Raw genomic sequence first — 27,031 nt, 5'->3', positions numbered from 1 at the left:
GCATTTAACAGTGACTATCAAAACTATCTCCCCCTTGGATTTTTTCATCTTTTACTATTTCACATGGGTTCAGGATCAATATACCTACCTCTGGGAGGTCCCACAGTTCATTCCTACAGCTCCCAACAACTACATCATTAAAACAAAGAAACTTTCAAAGTAAATCTGGGAGAGGGTTACTACAGCTTGGGGAAGGGTATAAAAAAATTTCCAAGGCAGTAAAGTCCATTGTAAAGAAATGTGGAAAATACGGCACAACTGTGAAACTGTGAAGAACAGGGTCTCTTAAAAACTGAGTATCCAGACAAGAAGAGCATTCGTCAAGAAGGCAACCAAGAGGCCTGTGACAACTATAAAGAAATTGAAGTCTTCCATGGCCGAGATGGGAATAACTGCATATGCCAATTGCCTGGATGCTTCACAAAGTTGGGATTCATAGAGGAGTGACAAAAAAACTCAAATCTTGACTATACTTTGCCAGATGGCATGTGGAAAACTATGTGACCAAGTTGAAGAAGATTATATGGTCCGATAAGACCAAAATTGACCATTTTACCATCAACAGTAAGCGTTATGTTTAGTGCAACAGAAACCATAACCCTGAGAACACCATCCCTACCGTGAAGCAAGGTGGTGGCAGTAAAATGCTACGGAGATCAGGGCCTGGAAGACTTGTGAAGACAGAAGGAAAAATGGATCTTTGAGAGAAGATTCATCTTCCAGCAGGACAATGACCTAAATAAAACATACATCCAAAGCCACACTGGAGTGATTTAGAAAGAAAAATATCTTTGTTCTGGAGTGGCCCTGTGAAAGCCCACACCTCAATCCAATCAAGAATCTTAAATGATTATAGAGTTAACTAAGATCAGTGAGTCATGGATGTCATGCAGTAAGAGCCTCCAAGGGATATGCAACAGAAGAGAAGTGTTGTTTACACTCTTTATATAACGTGAAGGTGTCCCAATTCTCAAGACTGCTTGAAATTACTGGGTTGAAGACAAAATGTGGTTTTGTTCTAATATGTAAACATGTACTGTAATATGTCAAATGTATGCATGGAACTACCCAAAAATAAAATACAGTGAACTTGGCATTCATAACACATTCATGATTACAAATGTGACTATAAAGCAAAAATAATTTTGACTGCTAAAGACTAAATGTACTTTATTTCTTCATACAGTCATATAGTTCACAAAGCATAAATGAAATACAAGAGTCCTGGAAGGGTTGTGGACACAATAGAACTGTGTCACCTGTCACCCTCTGCAAATAAACTTGCTGTAAATCAGCACTTCCCCATCATGGCCATGAAGGACACCACAGCCTGCATTCTGTTCTATTGAAGTCATTGATTAATTAAGCCCAGTTATTTTTTAATCAACCTACTCGCTTTTTATCAGTTTCAGCCGTTGAAAAGGAAAGAAAGGTTAGAAATAAGTATTAATCCTCTAAGAGGAGCCGAGCTTTAGAAATCCTTTCATTTAGTTTACCCTTTCAAGGTGGAAAGTAATTGTTCTGTACATCACAAAGAACACTTCAATGCATGTGACACAGTGTCAGTCTCGACTGTGTAAGTACGTCATTAATTAATAATCAATTATAGTAAATGTTTAGACAGCTACTGAAGAGCAAATATCTTAAACCTTGAACGATTGAACTTAAAAGTTAAAATAGAGATCTGCATGCTAGGTTTTCTTGAAAATAATATATTAAGAATATTTCTGAAACTCAGACCCGAGTGTAGAAAAGAGTTATAAATGCAATCAGCTTGTACAATTAAGAAATCAGTAAGCTTAATTAATCAAGAGCTCAGTTGGAGGACAATACTCCAGGACCAGGAGACACTGCTGTACATGGCACACAGACTCTGAAGGTGGCTGTCTGTTGGGCCAAATGTGCCCTACAACAACAGGCACAGAACCAAACTATATTAAACAGCGGGGACAGGTTCAAGTGAAGGGAGGTGACCAGCCCATGTCAGAACTGCCTTTATCACAGCCTGCTGAAGCATCCTCAAAGCCTGAAGACATGAGTCCGACTCACACAAATACATTCTCTTTCCCAGGATGAGTTCAGAACTTCCTGGAAGCCCGCTAGTGGAGCAGGAAGGACTGCATTATGGCAGGGAGACAAGAAATCTGGGGGCATGAGTCTCGCGTTAGTTCTTCAGTCAGATGGTGTGTTCAGTCTGATCCCCACTGCACTGCTGGAGATGCGCAAATTCCACTTTCCGATCTCTCCCAGGAAGGCGAGCTCTCCCAACGGCCCCGTCGTCTTGTGGGTTTTTATGACTGCGGCCCCTGGCTGTTCTTTGTTTTTCCCCCTTTCGCGGTGTAGCGGAAGTTCTTCAGTGGGTTCCGGCCTCTGTGCGGCTGCGGAACCACGACAGTGGAAAGAAATGACGGGTTACAGGCCGCGACAGGGAGCTCCTCGAGAACGTGTCGACAGGTACGAGTGGACCCCACTACGAGTCGCCCCGCTAAGCGTTGTTTCGAACTGACAGACGTGACAGAAACACTCGCCGCATCACCCACCTTGAACTTGCTTTTCAAAACGGCGCCCTCTGCTTTGGCTCCTCGCACACGCTTCCTCTTTCTCTTGACCTGGGGGCTGGCCACATTTTTCAGAGTTTGAGGGACTGAAAAATCAAGCACATGGAAATGGTGTGAGCACATTCACCTCTCTTGACAAAACACTGACTGACTTCCCAGATTCTACACCCTACTGATTTGGCCTACACCTTCCTATTTTCCTATATTTTAAAACAGTGATGGTCCTACATTTTCATTCACTGTACATGATATTCATTTTTGTTTGTAAAATTAAACTGCGTACACATTGTTAATGATTACTTAGAATCGATTTGGATTAAACAACAATTTTCTGTTTTATACCACTCAGAGTGACATTTCTAGCAGCTCAGCTTTACAGTTAAAACTGCAGTAACAGAAGGACCTGCAGAGACAATCCTCTGCCTGAAACAATTTGCCACGTGACTAGTTGTGAGCTCCACAGTGTTTTAAAAGAGAGCATAACTGACATTACTGCAGGCTTGCAGGTGCCCAGCAAATAACAGGATTTGAAATAAAAGTTGAGGCTACCTTAGCAGCCTACGTCCACTCAAATGAGGCAAAGACTCCCTCGACTGTGCATCCCCACTCAGGGGAAAACTATGAGCTCATGTCACAAGTCCAGTGCCCAGCTTAAACCACACAGGCCCACTGAGTAAGAACCTTTACTTGCTGAGTCTTATATATTTCACACTAGAAATCTTAACTTCCTAGTGTGTGAATGGCACGGTGGTCTGCACAATTGGGCCCTGTGTTCGATTCTGGGCCGGGACGCCTCTCTGTTCACATTCTTCCTTTTGTTTGAAAGGATTCCCTGCAGGTGCTCCAGTCCACCCGCTTTGCAAAGACATGCTAGATAGGTTAACTGGTGTGTCTCAATTGCTCTTGTGTGCGTGTGCTAATACCATCCAAGGTACAGCTCCGCCCTTCACCCTACACCTTTGGGATGGGCTCCAGGTCATCGTAACCTTTGCGATGATAATGGGAAAATGGGCAGCGGTGTACTGTGTAATGCTCAGAATCAACACAGGTGCACTGGGCGCCCCCATGCTATTAGTAACGTGCTCTGCAACAGCAGAAGCTGTGGAGACGCTCACTCAGGTAGTCTGGCACGTTCTTCAGGTGGGGCTTGACGAGGGCTGGGTGGAGATCCCGGTCGTGGCGGAGAATCTGCAGGTCCCGGGGGTTGTCTTCAAAATACGTCTGAAGAAAAGACACAGTCAGATGAATCCAAAAGAAAAAAAAAAGTTTACTTTACAATTCATCTGAGAGAAGTGGTGTCAATTAATTTGGTCATCTGAGCCTGTGTGAATAACTCTGTAGTTCTGAAATCTGTCTGCTTTCAATATTTGGCTCAATTTGATTATAAAGCATGATTATGTAGTTGCTGATTTCTGCACCACATATCTAACTGCAATTCAGTGTTGGGCCTTTTCCTATCCTGAAGGATCTGGTGCCATATTAGGACTAAATTTGGATTCTATTTGCTCATAAAGGTTTAATAATCCTTGTAAATTTGAGTTTGTATTTTCCCCAGTCTAAGCTTGCAGTAACTATACATGCAGGTGATACACCATGAGGAGGCACCTACCTTGAGTTTCTCAGAGTTGAGCAGCTCCTGTTTGATTTCCTTGAGACGGGCCTCCTTCACTGCCTGCTTGGTGACAGACCTCATGGCATCCTGCACACACAGCCAGAGAGACTCAGCCACCGTACAACTCCCTGACACAATCGCAACACACATCCACCATCCTGAGTCGCTCTGGCCATACCAAAGCCTCTACACATCTTCTTACCTTAGTCTTTAAAATTCCCCTTCATTTTCTGCCGTGCAGCAAATGACAGTGTAAAAATTATATTTTGAACATAAAAACAAGCACATGCCCATGGCCTTTGACACTATGCCTCAACGGTAGATAAGAATCAGTCCAGGTAAACAAGGATAAAACACTTTCCAAAACATTTACAGCCATCTGCTATCAAAACATTGTCACGTTCCCAGAGGACTCCCCCTCAATTCCTGAAGGGCCCAATGTCTTCTGTGTTTTGTTGTGCTTGAGTTCTCAGCTACACATTCAGTCTAATTATTTAATAAACTGTATAAATGTACTACTTTTAAGGCAGCATCGGGAAGGGAATATTTAAAATACTAATAAGGTCTTTAAGGGGAGATTGCTTAAAACATACACTCCATTAAAGATGGTATTTTCTTTACAAAATTCGAATATGTATAAATTAAATAAGTTAATCCTTTAAATGACTACACAGGTTGGAACACAAGCCATTAGACTCAAGGCCTCTCAGAAACAGAGCTTGAGACCCCTGCAGCACACAGGAGCATTAATCACTTACCCGACACCTGTACCTGAAGCCCTCAATCTCCTCCATCTTAAATCCATATGGTTTTAGGGCACATTCTGCATTGTCTGAAACCAGAGACAATCCTATTGTTTACCTTGAGATATTTACTTAACTGGGTAAAAAATGACACAATAATTCTTGATGGTACCTTGGATCTCCGATCTGAACATTTAATTTTATTTTAATTAAAAATTGAAATAAGAAAAGATAGGTAACCTTGCTTTAACCCTGTGTGGATGATTTGTGTAAATATGTTCCCCGATACATCTCTAGGCCTAAAGGAATCACGGGCTAAGCAAACTAAATCATTACAAGCACTTTTTAGGACAAAGCATGATGGGAATCTGGATCAAGGTATTCAGTTATGTTATTAAAGTAAATAGTCTAAACTTATTTTGAGAAACCCGCTGGATAAGAACTTTGGGTCATATAGCCACTAGACACTCAACTACCCAGATGAGGCAAATGGCTCATTTTCAATTGTAACCTTCAAATATTCCTATGTACAATACCAGTTAAAAGATTGAGTACACACAACCTCCTCTGAACAGTTGATGTTGAAACATCTGTACTTCTAGTTGCATTGAGCTCAACTTGTATTTCAGGGGCAGTTAGTCGCCAGTTTTGCAGACTTGTGACTCTAATGAACGTATTCTCTGATTCTCAGGTCACCTTTGGCCTGCCTGACCTTTTCGGATCTCATGAGTGCCGGTTTCTTTATATAGTTTGATAGTCTTGGCCAGAACAGTTACTGACACTTGCAAAGTTCTTGCAATTTGTCTTAAAGGTTGACCTTCATATTTATAGTAATCGTGGACCCTCACCTGTTTACCAATAACTGGTGACAAAAGGTCAGGACAAAAGGAGTGAGATAACATGCTAGTTCACTGTAAGAACATTTAACAAAGACAATTTTAAATTTCTTTTAGTGTTCCAACACCATGTTATACACATTTCTGACTTTTAACTAACCTGGGCTTCAGACTGAAATCTGCTTGCTTTGGGTGTTCACTTTATTGAAAATGAAAACGTAACATTTTCAATGCAGTTCACTTAAGATTAAGAACACATACCATGTAATTAAATATTAAGTGTTTATAGACAAGTTTATACAGTTTAAAGCGCAGATAATCATGAAAAACCTGGTTTCAAGCAGGTATACTCAAACTTTTGACTGGTACTGTAAGTCATTCAAAGATTAACCGCAGCACAAACATATTAATGTCTGTCTTTATTTTAATTACAAGACAGAACCATAACTGCCTTAATGCTGGGGCCTTGACATCACTGACAAGAACAGGGATGGAGTTTAGATCCACTTCTACTGTCAGCCAGACATTAGCTTATTGTAGACAGCTCAGCATGCGGTACATAATGAGCAAAATGTCTGCAGGGCCACCCCCAAATCCTCCAAACGTTCGGGTTTTTTTAAGAGAAAATAAAAGAAGCCGTCTCTGTTGGCATCCTTTGCATGTGACATCTGACAATTCTACTGAGACCCAGAATGCAGGATGACAGTCTGAAGAAAAGGAGACATGGACAAACTGAGCTGACCTCCCATGAGCCCGTCCCGGAATTCCTCCAGCAGGCCCAGCTCCGCGTGCGAGACGAAGCTCAGGGCTGTCCCAGGGTTGTCAGCTCTGGCTGTCCTGCAGGGGCACAGACAGAAACCAACAGGGAGAAGGGTCAGGTGAGGCTGCTCTCTCTGCTGGATTTGAAATTCTTACCAGATTCCTATCCTGTGCTATTGATAAAGGCTTGCAGGGAACGAGAAGACTAACTGACGTTCCGTGAACCACTCCTGTACAGCCTTCCTCTGCAGACTGGAGAAGCAAATTAGCCGAAGCGTCACTCATGAAACAGTCCACACAGCTGCAAGAGTCAGTGCAGGGAGTGTTTTACCCCATGCACAGCCACACACAGAGAATCAATGGAAGGAGAGGACCTTACCTGCCAACACGGTGGATATAAGAATCGATGGAGGTGGGCAGGTCAAAGTTAATGACATTGGCCACATCCTGGAAGTCGACCCCCCTGGATACTCCGTACTCCTTGTCTTTTCCCCTGAAAGTGAGAACAAAAAGAGCTGCCGCTCAGTCTGGTCCAAGACCAAAGAGGGTAGAACACACCTGTGCCAGGAAAACAAGCCTGAAAGAGCAAAACAGGCCATGAAATCTCTGAACCGACAGAAGACAAAATGGAAAACACAGAGACACTCTTAAAATAAACTTAATTTGCTTTCCTGCGGTTTGCCTTGTTGTCTGTTCTGTCCCATATTGCATTAATAACAAAAGAAGACTATTTTTGAAAACCCGTAACTTGCAAAGGTCACTACAAGTAACGCACAGTGCATCTAACCTAGTGTTCTAGGCAGATGGCTGTACTGGACTTCAATGTGCCAAGCCCCCATATGGCACCTAGCAACACCACAAACCGGCCTGGACAGGAGAGATGTCTGCCTCTTCGAACAAATGGAACTGTGGTTTTACTTTCAATAAGCTTACAGCAGGTTCTCTCAGCCACCCTGTCTGAAAAGTAATACCCCCTGCTTCCTGTTCCCTCCCAGCCCTGTACTCACCTCCCTTCTTTCCAAAAGCTCTTTTTTTTCTTCTTTCCCTTACTGCCCTCTGCCTCCTGGGCGCTGCTGGGCTGCGCCAGGTTCTGTTCGTCTGTGGCGATGACGTAATCATAGAAGCCCTGGTTAAACTGGCCAATGATGTGGCACCTAGAGAGAGAGTCCTGGCAGTCAGTCTGGAGAGCTCCAGGAACACACCGGTTAAAATCACAGCACAGGTGTCAGGAGCCACTCAGCTCATTCGATACATAAGAGCATGCAGGGAGTCCAGAGAGCAAGACCAGCCATTCTGCTGATAATGGCAGCTGTGTCATTGATATTCATTCCTGCCCGTGGAGGATAATAACTCTGCAGATTAGATTATACAGTCTCCAGTGGCTAATGACCTGATACTGCAGGTTAACTAGAGCAATTAATCCATATCTGACTGGCTTAAGGAATTACGTGCTCAGAAGAAACTGAAACCAAAATGATCCCTAAACCCTCCAGGCTCTGAAGTCTTGGATATTGAATAATAGTGAAGTCAATATCAACAGCCTAACTGAACCAGCACTGCAGAGTGAGGATCTGACCCCATTAAAGTCACATCACTTAAACATAGAAATCCTAAAGAAAAAAAGAGCGCCTGGTCACACACACCTGGACAGGATGGGCAGCTCGGAGTTGAGCACGCACGCAGGGATGCTGAACTGCTCCAGGAAGAGCTTGAGGCGGTAGCAGCGGTCGATGGCGCTGACGAAGATGATGGTCTTGCCCCGGACCAGGCCCAGCTTCAGCAGGGTGTAGATGAGCAGGAACTTGTCTTCTTCCTCGCAGAGCACGCTGTACTGTGTCAGCTGGGAGCTGTCCGGCAACTGGGAGCCCTGCAGCTTCAGAGTCACCTGGGAAAGCACAGCCAAAAGGCGCACATGAGCAAGATTTATACTCGCATCTTGGAATGGCAACAGAAAAGTAAAAAACAAGCAAACTCTTGCACAATTAGATGTATTTCTAGAAAAAAGATCAGATTTGATATCCGGTATTCAGGATTGCATAACTATGTTTTTCTTTATTCAAATGACCTAACTCAGATTCCTAGAAAAACCTCCTTGACGGCAACACCATTGCGACAATCGAATCTTGTCATTTAGAGCCAAGCTGCAGAAGCCCCTTGCCCACTAACTCTGTCCCGTCTTACAGGGTTGTGTAGGACCAGCTCTTTCAACGCCTGGACATCTTCATTAAAGGTGGCAGACATCAGGAAGGCCTGGTAGATCTTGGGCAAATGGCTGCAGGAGTAGCAAAAAGAGTGGCAATGAAAACAACAGTCAGGTAGCACACCTGGAAACGTCCTCATGCATACTTATACTAATGCCTTGACTTTGCAAACTCAAATTGACAGCTACATGCATATGACTACCAACAGCATCTACCCATGGCTACATGAAAGGTGACAAACAGCATGAAAGGTGCTGATTAAATGATGCAAGTCACTTATCTTATCAGAACTGATACACTGATAACTGATGAGTGAAGAAATCAAAGTTCCAGTTTTCTCTATTATCTCAGTGCATCCCAATCCTAGTTCTGGAGAGGCCATGTCCCTTGTCCCAGGGTTCCCATATTTTTCTTTTCAGAGTCTGTCAGGTAAATAACTGAATGGTGTACTTATTATTTACTCAGCCACCACAGTCTTTGTCTTAATGTATTAACTCAAGAAAGCTAGTACATTGACCAAAGAACAAAATAAGAAATGTGGATCTGCTATGAATGGGAATGAACAAATAAATGTTCTAACACCTGGACAGGTTGAACAGCTGGATGCCAGTGTGTGTGTGTGTGTGTGTGTGTGTGTGTGTGTGTGCAGCCAAGTCAGACGGCACAGTGGACCTCACCACAACAGGCTTTTCAAGTCACTCTCAAAGCCAAAGGAAAAGACCAGGTCAGCCTCATCGATCACCAGCATCTCCAGGGAGCTGCGCAGGGTCAGGTTCTGGGCCAGCAGGTGGGCCAGCACCCGTGACGGAGTGCCCACCACGATGTCCGGCTTCTCCATCAGGATGGGCCTGAAACACAGAGCCCAGAGATTAACGCTGCAGGGGCCCACAGATTCACCTCAGACCCCCGGAGCGAACCAATACTGACAGCCAGGTGGTACTTAAAAATAGTGAGACTTTATGGACAATGTACTTTTGAAACCAAAACATCAGACACAGGAATACTAAGGTCACTGTTCAGCTCAAGACCAGGGGAGAATTCAAATACCCCTCTGAAATCAAAGAGGTTATGAAATGGTTTAAAACACTATGGGCTTCTAGGCCTAACATGTTCAGTTCTAGCATTTTGTAGTAAAGATTCCAAATTAGAAAACATTGGCAGGCTTGTAATTTAAATGAAAACAAATAAAAGCACATAAAAATAAAATAAGTTGTAGCATGGACACAAGTGACATTTCATTCCACAATACACCGGGGTGACTCTGTCCAAATAGGAGGAAAGAAAAGCCTCTGCTGGCACTCAGCGTTATCACATTATAAAAAACGCTGTCGGTTTTTGTCAGCTTCTGCCCCTACCATCCCCCCCCACCCCTCACCACCTGTGGTGCTTACTTCTGCGCAGAGACGTCGGCCTTGCCCGAGATATCTGCCACCCTGACGTCCCGGGCGCAGTAGGAGGTGAGCTGGCGGATCATGGTCTGTGCCTGCTGGCCCAGCTCCTTGGTGGGGACGAGGACCAGAGCCCTCACCGCCTGCTCCTGCACCGTCTGCGCAGACACACACAAAACAGCAGAGGCAGCCCGGCTCTCCATGTTACTCTCAGCGCAGAACCGCCTCCCTGGCATCACACTACACAAGCAGACCTGAAGCACCCGCATGCAAAGCAGGAACCGGCATATGGTCCCTGTTCTGGGGAGAACAAAAGTCGGTGCCACTTCCCGAAATGGGGGGGCGGAGCGGTGGCTCTGTGGCTCAGGATCTGCGCCTGTGGCTGGAAGGTTGCCGGTTCAAATCCCGCAGCCAGCAGAGGAATCCTACTCCGTTGGGCCCCTGAGCAAAGCCCTTAACCCCAGCTGCTCCAGGGGCGCTGTACAATGGCTGACCCTGCGCTCTGACCCCAGGCTCTCTCCCTGTCTGTGTGTCTCATGGAGAGCAAGCTGGGGTATGCGAAAAGACTAATTCCTAATGCAAGAAATTGTATAGGGTTAATAAAGTGATGTTAAATTCACCTTGATCCCAAATGGACACACGCCTGCACATAATTCAAACTCCCCAGCAACATGAAATCAGCTGAGGTCTTGGCCAGGGCTAACACAAGTGCCAAGTGGGCTGCTGGTTACCTGTTTTGCGGAGAGAATGTGCTGAATGATGGGCACGGCGTAGGCGGCGGTCTTGCCGGAGCCAGTTCGGGCTCGTGCCAGGAGGTCTTTCCCTTCCAGAGCCAGGGGGATGGCCTTCTCCTGGATCAGGGTGGGCTGGGCCCAGCCCAGGTCTGCCAGCGCCTAGGAGAGAGCACTCGCATATCGGAGCTCCAGTCCCCACACAGGAACAACACTACAGCCTGAAACCTGGCTGACATGAAGATGTACAGGGTCTACAATCCATATCCCATACCACTTACACCGGTATCAATGTGAGGAATGTAGCCCAGTTTCATGGTATCAGTGACCACACAGTGACAACAAGACAACAACCTGCTATCACAGTTGTACTGCTGCCTAGCAGATTATCCAAAACACACACAAAAGCTGTAAAAGTTTGTGTTGGACAAACACGTATTAGAGACACATATGCACAGCTATGAACTGAAATGACAAATCAGAATGTGATTTGTATTTTCCTTTTTTCTCAGCATATATTATTTGTACTGTTCCCTATGTTATGTTTACACTGACGTTTTTAAGAATTTATACACACTTTCGTGGCCATTGCTAAGTATACTGCGTGAACTCCGTGACCTCCTTCTGGGATCTGAACAGATGTGGTGATAAGAATCAATACTAATTTCACTCGTGCAAACACAAGGGAAATCACTAGACTCAGTGACGGCCCACCTTAAACTTAAATCTGGCCTCGAAAAGAACTATGTTTGTATGTTTGAGAGGATCAATTCAAACATACGAACTCATTCTAAACGGGAGGGGGATTCTACCTTTTTAGACTCAACAACTACACTAGGAGCAAAGAATGATGAACACTATTTTTTTGGGGGGTCGTGGGAGCACTTTTAAAAAGTAAACCCTGAACAAACTGTTTGAAACTGGGTGTTGGTTAACATCAAAGTAAGAAAGTTCAAATTTTGTTGTTTTTTACGTTACGAGTCAAATTACAGGGAAGCTGAGACAGAATACGCATTTGTGCACAAAGAAACCCTCTTGCGGCAGTTCATTTGAATTGACAACTTTTAGGGTCAGGTTAAAATGTATTAATCCCAACACTTAAGGATTCCCAAATTTACCACCTAAACAGTAACTGTAAAATGAGATTGGAAGATTTACAAACTATTCTTGAACAATTTAACGTCTGTAATAAGATTAAATTACATAACAAAACAGAAATAACCATTTAGATATTTTATCACCTCCTTACAATTCTGAAATCTTTGCAGCTCAACACTACTGATAGACGAGACGTGGACATGAGAATTGGCTTCTTTGCATGAGAACCGATCTTCACAGCGCTACCCAAAAAAGAATAAGGCGGCCCATACTCTTCTGTAGTAAAGATTCGCCGGTTACACAACTTTACCTACCTTTAAAAGGCGATCATCTAGCCCCATTTCATGGAACTGCAGTCTGTCAGCAGCCATTGCTCCCACGTGTGTCTGCTATCTCCGGAAGAATCGGGGCTGATGAAGTACTCAAACAGAAACGAGCAGCGACACCTGGCGGCTTGGAGGAGCAGTATGTTCGAAAGCGACTTAAACTTGGAAGGCAGACGAAAACTACGCCAAGATAAAATGCCTTAGTACTCGCTTAAGAGACAAGTGGTTTTTAACCAATAAAACTTCTCAATACCGTCCTGCTCTTGATAAAACTGTTAATATTATCCATAATGGCTAAAGAAACTTGTCCATTTTCAAAAATTAAACGAGCCATCTTTAAAATAAATACAATTGGTACAAATTGGTATAAACCGTGTTAATAAGCTTGCAGTGTTAGGACATAAGACAACGTTAAAATATTTTTCTTCAGTTTACATTCTGAGTTGCTCTTCATATCTTGTGTTTTACTGATTACTTAACCATATTCAGATTTTGTATAAAGCTGTGTAATTATTAAAATTAAATAAAACCTAACCTAGAAAAGGCTTTACCCGTATTTTGAAAAAAGGGGACAAATAAACCACAACACTAAAAAGCAGTATTCATAAGTCAGTTTTATTTACTGAACACAAAGCTCTGTATTTAAAGAAAAACATGTACAGCAGCTGGACAAACGTTTTTTTTTACTGTAACTTAAAAACAGGAATAAGTGGCTACAGTAAGTGTTGTCTTCTTTCAAAGGACCAGATAATTGAAAACAGTTCTTGTGAAAAAGCTGCTCACGTATCCAAAATTAGCGTTTACGTTAGAAATTACTTATACTGAAAGAAACGTGCCTCTTGCCTTAAATGAGGTGTGATGTTTTACTGCACATCTTGCAAGTTAAAACGACGTTATGTGTGGTGCAAAACGATAAAGGCATTAGTAATTCCAACATGACATTGGTTTCATTCTGGTTTGTATTAGCAGCATGAATATAGTACCATGTGACAATAGGATATCTTTGTTTCTTTAAAATGTGAAAGGGTCTATTGATCAGATCTATTGTTGATCAGAAAAAACATTTTCATAAATACATTAATGGCATTAAACATCAGACAATACAGAGCAGGCAATCAAAAGGTAACAAACCGTACTATTCAAATTCAAAAACAAAATAAATAGACTTAAATGTACTGCAATATCAAGCTGAAATATTTATATCCAAAAGGCTTTTTCTCAGTCTGTGATTCACAAGACCAATTTCTTTCATTGCGTGAAGCCAACAATCATTTGTTTTTCTCTCAAAGCTCAATAAATAATTTCTTCCCCAATATAGTATTCACTTTATCTTAATGTTTTTCAACATCACGTTCCTCACCTGAAGTGTATTTTTTAATTCCTCCTTTCACATTAACTCTTCACCTAACACACTACATTTCATTCCACGGACTTGACCACAGTTACTCCACTACAGTTAAGCAATTGGTTCCAACTCATACGAAAAACAAAACTTTACTCCAACTCACCACTGTCATTCTGAATTAAAGTGTTAATAATATTAAAGTTATTTACCTACCCCTGCATTACTTTGGGTAGAAAAGAGAGGAATGCATGTGTTAGGAATACTGCCTACTATGTGTAATATTAAAGTACATATGAATCACACAGCATGTACAGTCTGCAGATGTGTTGCGTATTCACTGATGAAATATCAACAGTTAGAAAACCAAAGCTTCACTTAATTCCAATAAGAACTTTAAATGAACCCTGACATGGGAATTACAAAAAATAAACGTAATTTTGGGGTTAAGATTTCTGTAAATGAGAACGTCTAGTCACCTCAAATGTACAAATTACCTATTAATTAGAACCAGAAATATGCTGACATTTACCATATCAAGTAAGCAATGCCATTGTTTTATTGTTTAAAGGGGATCTTCCATTAAAAGGAGGAAGATAGGTAAAAAAAACTCTTATCATTCCTTGAACCTGCCTTTACTTTAAAACTTGAATTACTCTTCCCTTCCCCACTCCCAGCACGGAGAGTCCAACAGGATTTTTCCACGGAGCCAAAGTGAAAGTCTTCAATGGCTGGATCAATAGTCTGGGCATCAGGTTGAGTCCCACTCGTCGCACCTCCACCTCTTCCTAAAGAAAGGAGACGCAGTAACGAGCACTGGAGGACGAAGGGGGTTGGCAGAGGGCATGCAGGATTACACCAGCTTCTTGGCCTCGAAAAAGCTTTTCAGGTGCCTCATCTGCCAGATGCCGGTGATGATGAGGATGATGGTCTGAGCAATGGACCACCACAGCACACGCTGGTTGGTGCTCTCACTGGTCATCCTGAAGCGCTCCTCACGGTACTGCCGAGACAGACACACAGACACTGAAAACATAGCCTCTCCTGGCCCAGACTGTTACGGGTATTCTGTTCTGGTTTCAGAGGTGCACACTGCCTGGAGCCCCATTACCAAAGCACTGCACCCCACACCTTCCATTAGCTGAGCAACAAGAACAGCCTGAAGAGGACTTGACCTGTATTCCACAAGGTTTTAAAATATCTGCAGATCTAACCCATCCTAACAGAATCTCCCTCAATTGAGGGTGCTTGTGAGGGGATTGCACAGTGCATCTGTAGCACATATTTTCAATAGCATTTAGACATACTGTAAGGTGTATTTTGTGCTGGGAAGTGAATGGAAATCAATTTACTGCTGCTGTAAATTATACGGTCTATTCATTGGACATGGAGTTCCATAACCATAATGTTCTGACCAGTGTGTGTACAGTATGTTGCATTGTAATGTTTTCTGCTATGTTATGCTCACTGCAGAAGTTATGCAATAGCATGACCACAACAAAAGACTTTAGCAGGAAATAGTTCTTAAGCAAGAAACGGATCAGAACTATGTAGAACAACCTAGAAACATACTGACAAACCACTCTGGGCCTTTCTTACCCGCTGGTAGTTCTGCTCTTTCTGGATCTGCTCCACCTGGTCCAGCAGCTGCCTGACTCTGAGCTGCAGCTCTGTCAACTTGTCTTTGGCTGCAATCTCAGGGTAGTTATTGGTGTGTTCCCCTACCTGGATATCCAGGTGAACTCTCTGACAGATTAACACAGGGAAATTAAAAAAAAACATGACGTATGACATCAATTTAGCTCTTAGTGATCAGGAAAGTCTGTGAGGTCTGAAGCAAGATTAAACCACGATGTTTCAACTGTTAATGGATACTGTGATTCCCTCTGAGAAACTTAGATGAGTTTGATAGAACCAGTTCTCTTCTCTCTCTTTCCATCTTCCATCAGACAACTGTTGAAACTTTAGGATTACCCAAGAAAGTTACTCAAAGCAGAATAAATGGCAACCTCTTTAAGTTGATTACGGTTTTTAGTGTTTTTCAGTGTTCTGAATTTCAATCATCTATAACAACACCCTGTACCTGAGAATTGCAACGATACAAAAAGCTGCAAGAGCACAAGATGGCATGTATTTTAATCTTCAAAAGGCAGGACCTGCCTGGAACACCTGTGAAGCAAAATGCCAGAACGGTAGTATGAAGGGCTGCTTACCAACTTCCCCCCAGCAAAAAGCACCATCTTGGTGGAGTTGGAGTGCAGACAGATCTGATGCTCTCCAGGGGTGTGGGAGGTGAAGGTGAAGCGGCCTTCCGATCCATATTGCCGGGAAAGCACGACCTACGACACACAGGCAGAGCCAACAGGTGACTCTTCACTCCCACCAGTCCCAGACCCATATTCATCACATTTTAATACAGTGCATGGAATGGCATCCAAATCTAAAGGAGGGATCTGAATGAAGTAACACCCCAGCCAAGCACCAACACTAATATATAGCAACAAGTCCTCCCACACACTGTGCCAAGTGTACTTTGTTAACTCATGTACATTCATCATGCCATGTTCAGCACTAGCATGTGGCGTGTTGTAAAATCCTGAGCGTAATGCCAAAAGTAATTTGTTTTTGTGTCCCAAATGTGGTTGAGGTTTTTTTGTTCCCAGACGAAAATGTGTTTCAAAGGTTATTGTTTCATGGAAAATATAATATGTTGTCTCCACAATGTCAAATTGGACATTATATATTTTCTCTTCTGTTCAACGAATGCAACCCACATGACAATAAATAATGCTTTTTGCAATAAGATGCTCACTGCATAACAGATTGCTTTATTCCAGGTTTAGCAGCTTTAGACTGAGGAATTAACCTAGCGCCAGGTGATAGCCACGTGGAGATTAAATAATATTTTAAATATGCTTCGCCTCTAGGTGAAAATTGCAGAACCACAGTGTAAAACAATTTACTGGCATGTTAGAAAGCAGTCTACAATTCAGGAGGAAGTTTGAACTGTCTTTGCTTGAAAAGGCACTGGTCTTCCATGCAGCCCCAGAGTTATGAGACCCAACGCTACCTTGGTGTCTGGATCTTTGACCTCGACATGCATCCCCAGGCCAGGTGTGGACGGCAGGAATGAGCTGCTCTGCTTGTCCCACAGCTGTGTGCGGTATTTCCCTGGGAGAAACACCCAACAGGAATCAGCATGTTTGCTCTCTGTCCAACGACGGAACCAAGACTTGCGATGCACAAGCACATAGCTCTGCTTCACACTTTGCAGGCCCTTGTATAATAAGCAGCATTAGGTGCTGGTTACCCTGTACTTCATACCCTGCTAGATTATTTAAAAAGGACATAGGTGCTTGCATTTCTGCTTCATTCAGCACATTCTCTTGAAGAGCCTACAGTAAGCCTATAAAACCTGAAATGGAACAAACGGCTATACAAAGGGCATTCTTCATCATTTGCAGTGTATAAACTAGGAGTCTCAGATCCAGGTCCTGTGGAGGTCCTGGTCTAAGAGGCTATATGGGTGACCACTAAAAGACCAACAGAATTCTATTGTGGATTATCAAGGAGATTTTTTTTTAATTAAGTGATTTGCAGATCATTCGGTACAAAAATCAGAATGCCCTTCAACCCATAATAACAAGAGTTCCCTAAACGGAACAGATTATTTGCTTAATTGGCCAACATTTACAAAAACGACTAATATTTTTTAAAAAGTCAACTTTAAGGTGACTTATACAAATAACCTTTGCTCATATTTCGGTTCAGACTAACATATGCACAACCCATGCTGTTTCAAACCACTAGGTTTGCACCACTAGACTTAAGAACCGTTTCTACCTCAATCCAGTGTGCATCTTTAAAACTAACTGCAATGCACCTTCTGTATGGAGTATCATATTCTTTTCACTGCCACATTTATTGAAAGTGGTTGTTATTATTTATTCTGTACCATTCTGTAATGTACTGTTTACATTGTGTGAGGTGATCAGTTGTACTGTGTATGCCCCGAGAGATCGGTGCGAATAAGAATTTCAATGCACCTCTGGCACAAACGCAAACCAGCAAAACTTGTTTTTCGTCTTAAAGGTGTCAAGGGCGACCCGTCGATATAACAGAAGCGAGCACAGGTGCAGAACTAAGACCATGGCACCTGCGCACTCAGCTAACCATTTGTTTACACGACGACGTTTTATGAGAATGAAACGCACACACTGAAACATGAAATATTAGTCTTTTTCATTATTTCTTGACATTTTAACCAAAACAAAACCACAAGTAAGCATACTGTAGCAAGCACACGAGAGAATTGTGAACAAGAGAACTGCATCTCCGTAGAGGACGCCGAACAACGTTATACACTCTATGCCAGCTCGCTTTTTAAACGATAAAGAGCAATTGAAGGGCTGCTGAAGTGGTTCAGGAAGGTTCGTCGTCCCAGGAGGGATGGGCGTACGTAGATAAACGAAAGCGAACCCAGTTTTATTAACCAACGGCGAACGCGGTCAGGTAGTTCACCTGTACGTACCGATAACCATGGTCTCGTCGGGAATCTCCTCGATGAAACATTTTTTCTCCGTCTCCCCGATATGGAAGTACAGCGCTCGGGTGAGGCTGAGAGTGGCGAGCAAGAACAGACAGACAACCTGCGAGAACAGAGACATCCTGGACAAAACTGACATTGACAGCGGCTGCACCTGAGACGTCGAATCCGCACAATACACACAGCCTCAGCTTCCGAGCGGGCATGCGCGGATTCTTCCAGCAGTTCCGACCCAGGGCACTGCGTCTGCGCAGTGTTTTTGCGGCCCAAAAAGTAGTCGATTTGAGCATGCGCGGAAAAAGGGATGACGTATTGCTAAAACGGGGTTATCATACAGCAATGTATGTACAGTATACAGTTATTGGCCACGTAGGACAACAACTTTCCTAACTGTTTCAATTCAGGATATTTTCCTGAAGATTATTCTGTTCATTGTAAATCTGGTACGTGCATTATTACGTCAGGAAAAAGGGGTTGATCAGGATACTTTTGTCTGGGTCCAAGTTGAGAGTACAATATATCTTGGGGGTTCAGTATATTACTTAAATCAGTTGTTCCTAACTCTGCTCATGGGGTACATCTTTACGTTCTCATTTTTGTTCCAACCAAGGTCTTAATCTTAATCACAGGCAAATTGAAGTGTGTTAACTGAAATGTAACATTTGACCACCGCAGAAAGATTCTTTAAGGGATCAGCTACTAAGAGCTCCCTTGTTTTAAACAGCAGAGCAAACTCTTAATAAGCAAGTTGATAAGCATACATACTGCATACAGTTCTGTATATGAAACTAGAAGACACAGGAAACATCGAGTCAGATAAAACAGATATACAGTAGTTATTATTAAGGCATACCAGGGTCAGTATTAATACATTCCTTTGTCATGTTTAGTTTTACAAACATGTTAAAGGGAAACTGCTGTAATTTCATAAGGTACAGGGGCGGTAAAAAGCTAAACGTAACACTGTATGATATGATACACTTTGTTAATCCCCAAGGGGGAAATCAAGTTATCAACACAGGTCATAGATGTAAAAGATCATAAAATCTTACACGGACATGACAACTACTCCCCACACAGGATGCATTTATTTGTATTTGGGAAAACAGAAGATTAGTGCAGATGGGACATTTAACAGGACTTGCATCCTAATTCATGCAGACAATAGCTTTTTATATTTGACACAAGAGAGGAAGAATTTTGTCATGGGTTTCCCTTCACGATGATAACTCACAGAAAACTGAAGGAGCTCTGATGGCCTAGTACTTAGTTAAATAATATCTTTTACAGGGGTGTAAAAAGAGTTCAATTGCCTCAAATGTGCAAAAGGTTTCTTTAAAAATATACAAGTGCAAGTTTCGTTTTTAAAAAAAAGTGCTTAAGTAGAAGTATAAAAGTATAATCTCATGTTGACCCCGATGGACGTCTCCCTCATTGTAAGTATTGACCTGAGCAGATCCATGCTGTCTACTGAACAGGTCAGATATCCTTCAAGCTGTTTGGCACTTTCTTGTACAACAGAAGACTTCACAAAAGCTAAAAAAAAAAAAACTTTATCGGAGGAGTTCTGTAGCTCATCAGGGTCTGTTATGAGCTCCACCCGCTGCTTGATGTAGTCCAGACCTGTATTGTAAAAGAAACAGGTTATATCCTTTCTAATAATGTACACAATGTTGATATCACACAACTATGATACAGAGAACACTGTAAAACTACATTACATTAGGAAATGAGGAAATGCCATCAACCAATCAGCTTTCTCATCTAGCAGACTATTTTCACCTATTACTGTTTTCCATATATGCCTACTAGGATGTTAATTGAGTTCAATTTTAAATCCATCTGCACATTAATTTGCTTTTATCTTTAACATTCCAGTGTAAAACTGAACAAGTGTTGAATTAGTTAAATGACAATTTTAATATGATTTATGTATGTATCAATACTGGTATTTAATTCCATGCTCAGTCTCTAAAAGCAAGTACCAACTCAAGCTGATACAGTCAGGATGTGTCACAGTGTTCTCTGGAAATGAGCACATCAGCCGTATGGACAGAGCTAAACATTTCAGCAGTCACATTAAGAAAAAGGTGTAATTTGTAAAGCAGAGATTAATCACTTGCTCACTTATATTTAAAACACGTGATTTATAAACATTTGTCAGTGTATGGTAACCAGATAAAATATTAAAGCTCCATTGTGAATGAATGTTTACAAAGTTTTTGAAAACAGAAAGTCATTTTCTAACGGCAAGCCCTATCACAGGCTTAGCCACGTGACCTTGAAAAAATGAACAGAGCTTTGCCTTTGGTTGGGGACCCATCATTCCAGTCGTAGACATACGCCAAATGTAGAAAAACCACATTGACTGTGCTAACAATGGATCACCTCACCTTTTTTTCTTTGTCCAGTTTTATTCCAGAGATCAAAGAACTTGGCAAAAGTAGACTTGTGAGCCTTTTGTTGGCACCACTGTGTTCAGCCAGTAATGCCTCCTCAGATGACACAAAGTTTGATAGGTAGGGAGCACAACACTGGTGTTTGGGCAGCTGGCACCCGTGATCACTAAACAAGTGCAGGAGGTCAGCAGTTTCTTGGAATTCAACCTCATTTTCTTCACCAGCTTGTTCCTCTGGTTCCTGGTTTTGGTCTTTGGTGTTCTGGAAGACTGTGGCCTGTGATACAAGCACGTTGGGACTTGCCAAGGAATCAACCTTGACCTGCTTGCTTCCAAAGCCAGAAGCTTGGGGTGGCTCTCTCTTTACCTTCTGCACATCAGAAGTGTGATGGGTGTCTTTTCTCTGTGGAGGAAATCACATCGATTTAAGCATCGCTTATCAATTTTCTGAGCTAGAGTTATGTTGGGGAAACTCGGTCTCTTAACTACTTTTTATCTTGTACTGCCAAAAAGTTATAACAGTGGATTCACAATAATTAGCGCTATTGTAGCACCCAATACAATTTGCCATTTGTTTTCATCAGTATTTCAAGATTTTACACCCCTCTGTTATTTTATTCCTACCCATTTGGGAACTTTATCTTAAAAATCTAGTTGTATTGGCTATTCTCAGCCTGAAGATTAACGAACGTTTCAGAGCAGGTACACGGAAAGAGAAACTGTCTTCTACATGTCTCTCAGTTACCAGCGATTTATGTGATGTGTATTTCTAAGACAAGATCTTACCATTTGGTATCCAGTTACTGGACTTGAAAACGTGTAATGGTCTGTATACATCCATCCATTCTCTAACGGCTTTATCCAATTCAGGGTTGCAGGGGGAGCTGGAGCCTATCCCAGCAAGTAACTGGCAAACGGTAGGAGACACCCTAGGGATGCCAGTCCATTACAAAGTCTGTATACAATTGAACTGAATACTATGCCTGAGTAAAAACTTTCAGATACTGTGTGATGCTTAATAAGATGTATTAATTAGGTGTCATCTGGGAGAAAACACCACAGATAGTTCAGTATCTCAGCCCTCTAACAACACCCTGACCATAATCAAAATGACTTTTTCAATTACTATTTATTAAATTAAATAAATTACTATTTATTAGCTCACTTTAACAATAAGTTTTATTCAAGCTTTGCAAATGGTTTACAGCTCAAAATGTGGCCCAGCTTTAGAAACAAAAACATATTGTACATTTCAAATATGAAGGGGAATTGAAACACAAAGTCTGTAACAAAGCTCCGTGTGTTTCAAGATGAGTTGGGAACGGACATACAACACCTCAGGACTCTTAAATGCCTTTCCATGGGAATTAATACTAGTATAAAGTAGGCTTACTAGCCAGATGCCGGTGATGATGAGGATGATGGTCTGGGCAATGGACCACCACAGCACATGGTAGTTGGTGCTCTTACTGGTCATCCTGAAGCGCTCCTCGCGGTACTGCCGAGACAGACACACAGACACTGAAAACACAGCCTCTCCTGGCCCAGACTGTTACGGGTATTCTGTGCTGGTTTCAGAGGTGCACACTGCCTGGAGCCCCATTACCAAAGCACTGTACCCCACACCTTACATTAGCTGAGCAACAAGAACAGCCTGAAGAGGACTTGACCTGTATTCCAAGAGGTTTTTAAAAAGATTTGAAAATATCTGCAGCTACAACCCCTTCTATTTTTCTAGTAGGATCTCCCTCAATTGAGGGTACCAGTGAGGGGATTGCACAGTGCATTCCATCCATACCACTGATTTTTAATCCTACTTAAACCTGGGGTGTGTTTTCCTGCTCCTCAATTCAGCTACAAATTGCCCATCACAAAGACAGCCTATTCAAAGGACCTGGAGTTCCACAACCATAATATTCTGACCAGTGAGTGTATAACATGAAGCCTTGTAAGGTTTTCTGCAATGCTATGCTCACTGTAATAGTTATTTAACATGACCACAACAAACAAATTTAGGAGGGAATAGTCTTAAGCAAGAACTGGAACAACGAGATGTGCAACAAACTTGAAATACACTGACAAGCCACTCTGGGCCTCTCTCACCCGCTGGTAGTCGTACCCCATCTGGATCTGCTCCACCTGGTCCAGCAGCTGCCTGACTCTGAGCTGTATCTCGGTCAGCTTGTCTTTGGCAGCAATCTTAGCATAGTTATTGGTTTGGGCCCCTACTTTGATATCCAGATGGACTCTCTGACACAGGGAGAGCAAAAAAAAAGAGGTAAAACAAGATATTTCATGCAACTCAGAAATAGATCTGTAACAATAGATCATATAAACCTAGCACCTAGTGATCAGGGAAGAGTTTATGAAGTGGATGTAAACCTAAACTTTGAAATTGCAACAACCTGCTCTGGTTTCAACCGAATGTAAATAACACTGTTATTGCTTTCAGAGTTTCTCTGAACTAGATCTGTTCTCTCCATCTTCCAACAAATGTTAGGATTACTCAAGAACATGACTGAAAGCAGAGTAAATGGCAGCCTCTTCCAGTCACTAATGTTTCTTAGAGGTTTTTGGTGCTCTGTCATCTGAAATCTAAAAAACTGCAACAACAGACTGTATATGAAAATTGTAACAATACAAAAAGCTGCAAGCGCATAATATGGAAAATTCAGTGCAGTCTTTGAAAGGCAGGTCTCGCCCCGAACACCTGCAGGGTCGCTTACCAGCTTTCCCCCAGCAAAAAGCGCCATCTTGGTGGAGTTGGAATACAGACAAATCCGATGCTCTCCAGGGATGAAGGAGGTGAAGGTAAAGCACCCTTCAGAACCATATTGCCGGGAAAGCATGATCTACGACACACAGACAGCCGACAAGTGTCCCGTCACTCCTACCACTCTGAGAGCCAGAAAGGCCTGGGAACTGCCTGGATTCAGATTCAGGGCATTTTAATACACCACTGTACTTCTTCTGTGTGAAATAATTGTTAGTTGCAGATCTTAATACAAGCCTTCAGTAATGTTGAACCAGGCGAAACAGGTATGTTGTGTTCTGAAATGAATCTGAAATGAACAAACACTATCATCCTGTCCCAGGCAGTACTGAAATTTGCTCTTTTTAGGTTATTCTTTCATGAAGGCTGTAAAACTGTTGTCTCCATAATAAAAAATGGATACTGTATATTTTAACTTGTTTTAAAAAATGGAATCCACTTAACAATGCTCTTTGACGTTAAACTCCAATTGCATAGCAGTTTGACTTGTTCCACACTCAGTCAGTTATTGACTGAGTTGTTAACCTAGGTGCAGATGACTGTTATGTACAGTAGTATAAATGTTACCTTGGTGCCTGGATCTGCGACCTCAACATGCATCCCCAGGCCAGGTGTGGACGGCAGGAATGAGCTGCTCTGCTTGTCCCAGAGCTGTATGCGGTATTTCCCTGGGAGAAACACCCAACAGGAATCAGCATGTCTGCTCTCGGTCCAACGACAGAACCAAGACTTGTGATGCACAATCGGTTGGCTCTGATGCACACTTTATGAACCAACCTGATGTGCTTGTTAACTTGCTACACTATCTAGAACGGACACAGCTTCTTGCTTTTCTCTTTCTTTCACCACATTTGCTTTAAGAGGCTGCAGTTCATAAAACCCCAAATGGATCAGAGTGAATTCTTCGTCGTTTATAAACCAGGAATCTCTAAACCAGTCCTGAAGAGGTCCAGTATAGGAATTGTATAGGTAATTGTTAAAACACAAAAAGTCTCAGAAGGAGAAAAGTTCCCTTAACTACTGTAATTCTTTGCTTAAGTGATCAATACTTGCAAAAGATCCTAATCTTTTAAAAAGGGTGATTTAAAGTAGCGCAATCAAAGAACACTTGCAAGTACCTCAAACTGAACTCTAACAAGATGATTGCGGTCAGGTACTGTAGTTCACCTGTACGTACCGATAACCATGGTCTCGTCAGGAATCTCCTCGATGAAGCATTTTTTCTCCGTCTCTCCGATATGGAAGTACAGCGCTCGGGTGAGGCTGAGAGTGGCGAGCAAGAACAGACAGACAAACTGCGAGAACAGAGACATCGTGGACAAAACTGACAAACTGCGACATCAACTCTATTTCTCAACAACGCAAGCACAATCTCAACTTCGGAATAGCCATGCGCAGCATTTTATGGGACTTCCGAGAACAGAGTACTGAGTCTGCGCAGTCCTTTGCAGCCTATAAATTAATCGGTTGTGAGCAGGCGCAGAAAGAGTATAACGGTAAAATAGCACGGGGTTATCTTACAACAATGTGCTATTTATACAGTGTAGATTTGTTTATTTTCTGGCTATGTAAGACACTTTTCCCAATTAGTTGAATTCATGGTGTTTTCCTCTATTATTATGTGCATTTGAAATCCCGTATATGCCTTTTAACCTCAAGAAAAAAGTGGTGAATAGGAATATTCTCTTTGACAGGAGGCTGGGTAGCCCATTCATTAACTCCACGACGGTTTGCATAATGAAATGCTTCCTGTTTTTAATTTCCCTGTTTTAAAATGCACTTGTAGATGCACTTCTGCTTTGTGATTCACTGTCGATACTCAAGAGGCCCACTGGATTGACGTTTGCCAATGACCCTTGAGGTTTTGAGTACTTGAACCAGGTCTTTCTTGAGTCCGTGCTACATACATCGATATGACATCATATGACATCTATATGACACCTGAAGAAGGCTCCACGGCCGAAACGTTGTGTTTTCTTTCTTCTTTTTTTTCAGCATGGAATAAACCTATTACTTGTTCCTTTGCAGCCTACGCATGCTGATGCAGCTTCCCACCTGAACCAATACATCTATATGTACCCATATGTTCATATATGATCCAAGTACATTTTTGGTGTGGAAAATCACAATCAATTCATCACTTTCCAGTACTTTCAGTTTTTAATATTTAAAGATCAAAACTAGTTTTTCATCCTCCACATCTGTCTCTTTTGTAAAATTAAAAAAAACAATAACAGAGAAAGGAACATAATGGATAAAAGAGGAATTAAATGGCCCAAATGTGGTTCTCAGTTGTGAATCTAGAACTTAATTGAACTAAAGTAGTCGAAATTAAATTGTTCACAGCAAGGGGAAACTTTGAGCTCTATATCCAAGATGCAGAGAGAGGGGTCTCGTAGGACTCCGTTATTCAATGGATGATATCATACCTGTTCTGTGAAGAACACTGCTTCTACAATAACTGCCACACAGTTTTTACCTCCTCTGTGATTTAAACTCATTATGGATTGTCTGACTATCGAAACAGCAACCTAAATGTATGGTGATTTTTTTTTCGGATGACCTTCACAAAAGTGCTTGTATTGAATTTAGAGCAGGCTATAAATTTCTTACTGCCATGCTGTGTTTAGAAATAAAAGATGTAATAAGTCAGAAGCATGAAAGCAAAGAGTAAGCTCTCCAAGACCAGAGTAGGCAAGTTTATGGACCACAAAACAAAAATCTGTAAACAACAGAAATTATCGTTCAGAAATGATTTCTTCAATAGTACTTGTGTTTATTCCTTTCCTGCTTGTTAGTTACTATTCCTCCTGTCAGTTACTTATTACATCTCATTTGTCTGTACAATTAGATTAATTACGGAGCTTCTTGGACCTGATCTGTTTTTGATGATACATTTATTCGTATCTGGAAAAACTGAAGGTGATAACGTACGGATATTGAAAAAAGTCAACCTAAATGGACATACATTTAGTATTTTGTTTTCATATTTACTGCAGCAGGAGAAAGTGAATTTTGTCGTAGGTTTCCCTTCAAGGTGATCACTTAAATTAAATTGGTAGATTTGAAGATGCTCAGATGGTTTAATGTGGTATGTTTAATATTGTCATTTCATTCCTGATTAAGGCATCTATTCAGGAAATTGAACAGTCTAATTCTGGGGATTTTGGTAGTTATATTGTCATCTCAAAGACTAAAGAAAGTCTGAGAGCAAGTATACAGAGGATCTTGGTATCGCACGGTGAGTCCGGAATGATGATTTATCACCCTGGGATTTCGAATGTCATTAAAATGTCTTTTAATGGGTTTCAGTTGACTCTAAAATCTCCTTACCAAGATTTTAACACCTGCCACATGTAACAGGACTGTGTCATGGCTGCTTAGACACACATAAAACCACTGAAGAAAACTGACATCTGTACTTTACAAATTCCACTGCTTCACTTAGACAATGTATTGAGCTTACAATTCAAGCACTCTCTCTCTCTCTGTTTTTATTTTAGTTCTTGATTGAGCTCAAGCAAGGAGGCTTTCCTTCCATGTTTTCAGCAGGTGGGGATTTGAAGGCAAACTCACCTCTACCAGCTCAGCAGAAGTCTGTCCCTACAGGGCCAGGACCACCCAAAACTGCAGTGCAGTTTTTGCAAAGCTAAAACAAAGGTTCACATTGGCAATAATCCTTTCCCAGAAGCCAGATGTATTTGCTTAGATATCATTTAA

General features: G+C 41.9%; 3 protein-coding genes across 3 annotated transcripts; all 3 read right to left on the bottom strand.

Moving 5' to 3' along the window:
• Nucleotides 1–1,153: 1,153 nt before the first annotated feature.
• Nucleotides 1,154–12,325, bottom strand: ddx56 (DEAD (Asp-Glu-Ala-Asp) box helicase 56). The gene is made up of 14 exons (XM_006625514.3): nucleotides 12,241–12,325; nucleotides 10,829–10,990; nucleotides 10,101–10,255; nucleotides 9,387–9,557; nucleotides 8,690–8,780; nucleotides 8,152–8,393; nucleotides 7,516–7,662; nucleotides 6,888–7,001; nucleotides 6,492–6,586; nucleotides 4,929–5,002; nucleotides 4,168–4,257; nucleotides 3,674–3,779; nucleotides 2,541–2,644; nucleotides 1,154–2,378 (listed from the first exon to the last, which is right to left on the bottom strand). The coding sequence occupies exons 1-14, from the start codon at nucleotides 12,295–12,297 to the stop codon at nucleotides 2,292–2,294; spliced, it is 1,695 nt and encodes a 564-aa protein (XP_006625577.2). The 5' UTR covers nucleotides 12,298–12,325; the 3' UTR covers nucleotides 1,154–2,291.
• A 523-nt stretch (nucleotides 12,326–12,848) lies between these two features.
• LOC107075471 (transmembrane emp24 domain-containing protein 4) lies at nucleotides 12,849–18,386 on the bottom strand. Its single transcript, XM_015336722.2, has 5 exons — nucleotides 18,126–18,386; nucleotides 16,665–16,765; nucleotides 15,808–15,933; nucleotides 15,194–15,340; nucleotides 12,849–14,597 (listed from the first exon to the last, which is right to left on the bottom strand). The coding sequence occupies exons 1-5, from the start codon at nucleotides 18,277–18,279 to the stop codon at nucleotides 14,448–14,450; spliced, it is 678 nt and encodes a 225-aa protein (XP_015192208.1). The 5' UTR covers nucleotides 18,280–18,386; the 3' UTR covers nucleotides 12,849–14,447.
• An 820-nt stretch (nucleotides 18,387–19,206) lies between these two features.
• LOC102698260 (transmembrane emp24 domain-containing protein 4-like) lies at nucleotides 19,207–24,722 on the bottom strand. Its single transcript, XM_015336645.2, has 7 exons — nucleotides 24,489–24,722; nucleotides 23,879–23,979; nucleotides 23,265–23,390; nucleotides 22,642–22,788; nucleotides 21,932–22,036; nucleotides 20,534–20,941; nucleotides 19,207–19,763 (listed from the first exon to the last, which is right to left on the bottom strand). The coding sequence occupies exons 1-7, from the start codon at nucleotides 24,622–24,624 to the stop codon at nucleotides 19,728–19,730; spliced, it is 1,059 nt and encodes a 352-aa protein (XP_015192131.1). The 5' UTR covers nucleotides 24,625–24,722; the 3' UTR covers nucleotides 19,207–19,727.
• Between the last annotated feature and the right edge of the window lie 2,309 nt (nucleotides 24,723–27,031).

This window comes from Lepisosteus oculatus, chromosome 2 (assembly GCF_040954835.1).
Source record: "Lepisosteus oculatus isolate fLepOcu1 chromosome 2, fLepOcu1.hap2, whole genome shotgun sequence".
Lineage (NCBI taxonomy): Eukaryota > Metazoa > Chordata > Actinopteri > Semionotiformes > Lepisosteidae > Lepisosteus > Lepisosteus oculatus.
Note: the sequence above shows the minus strand (reverse complement) of the source record. Positions and strands in the feature narration are given on the sequence as shown.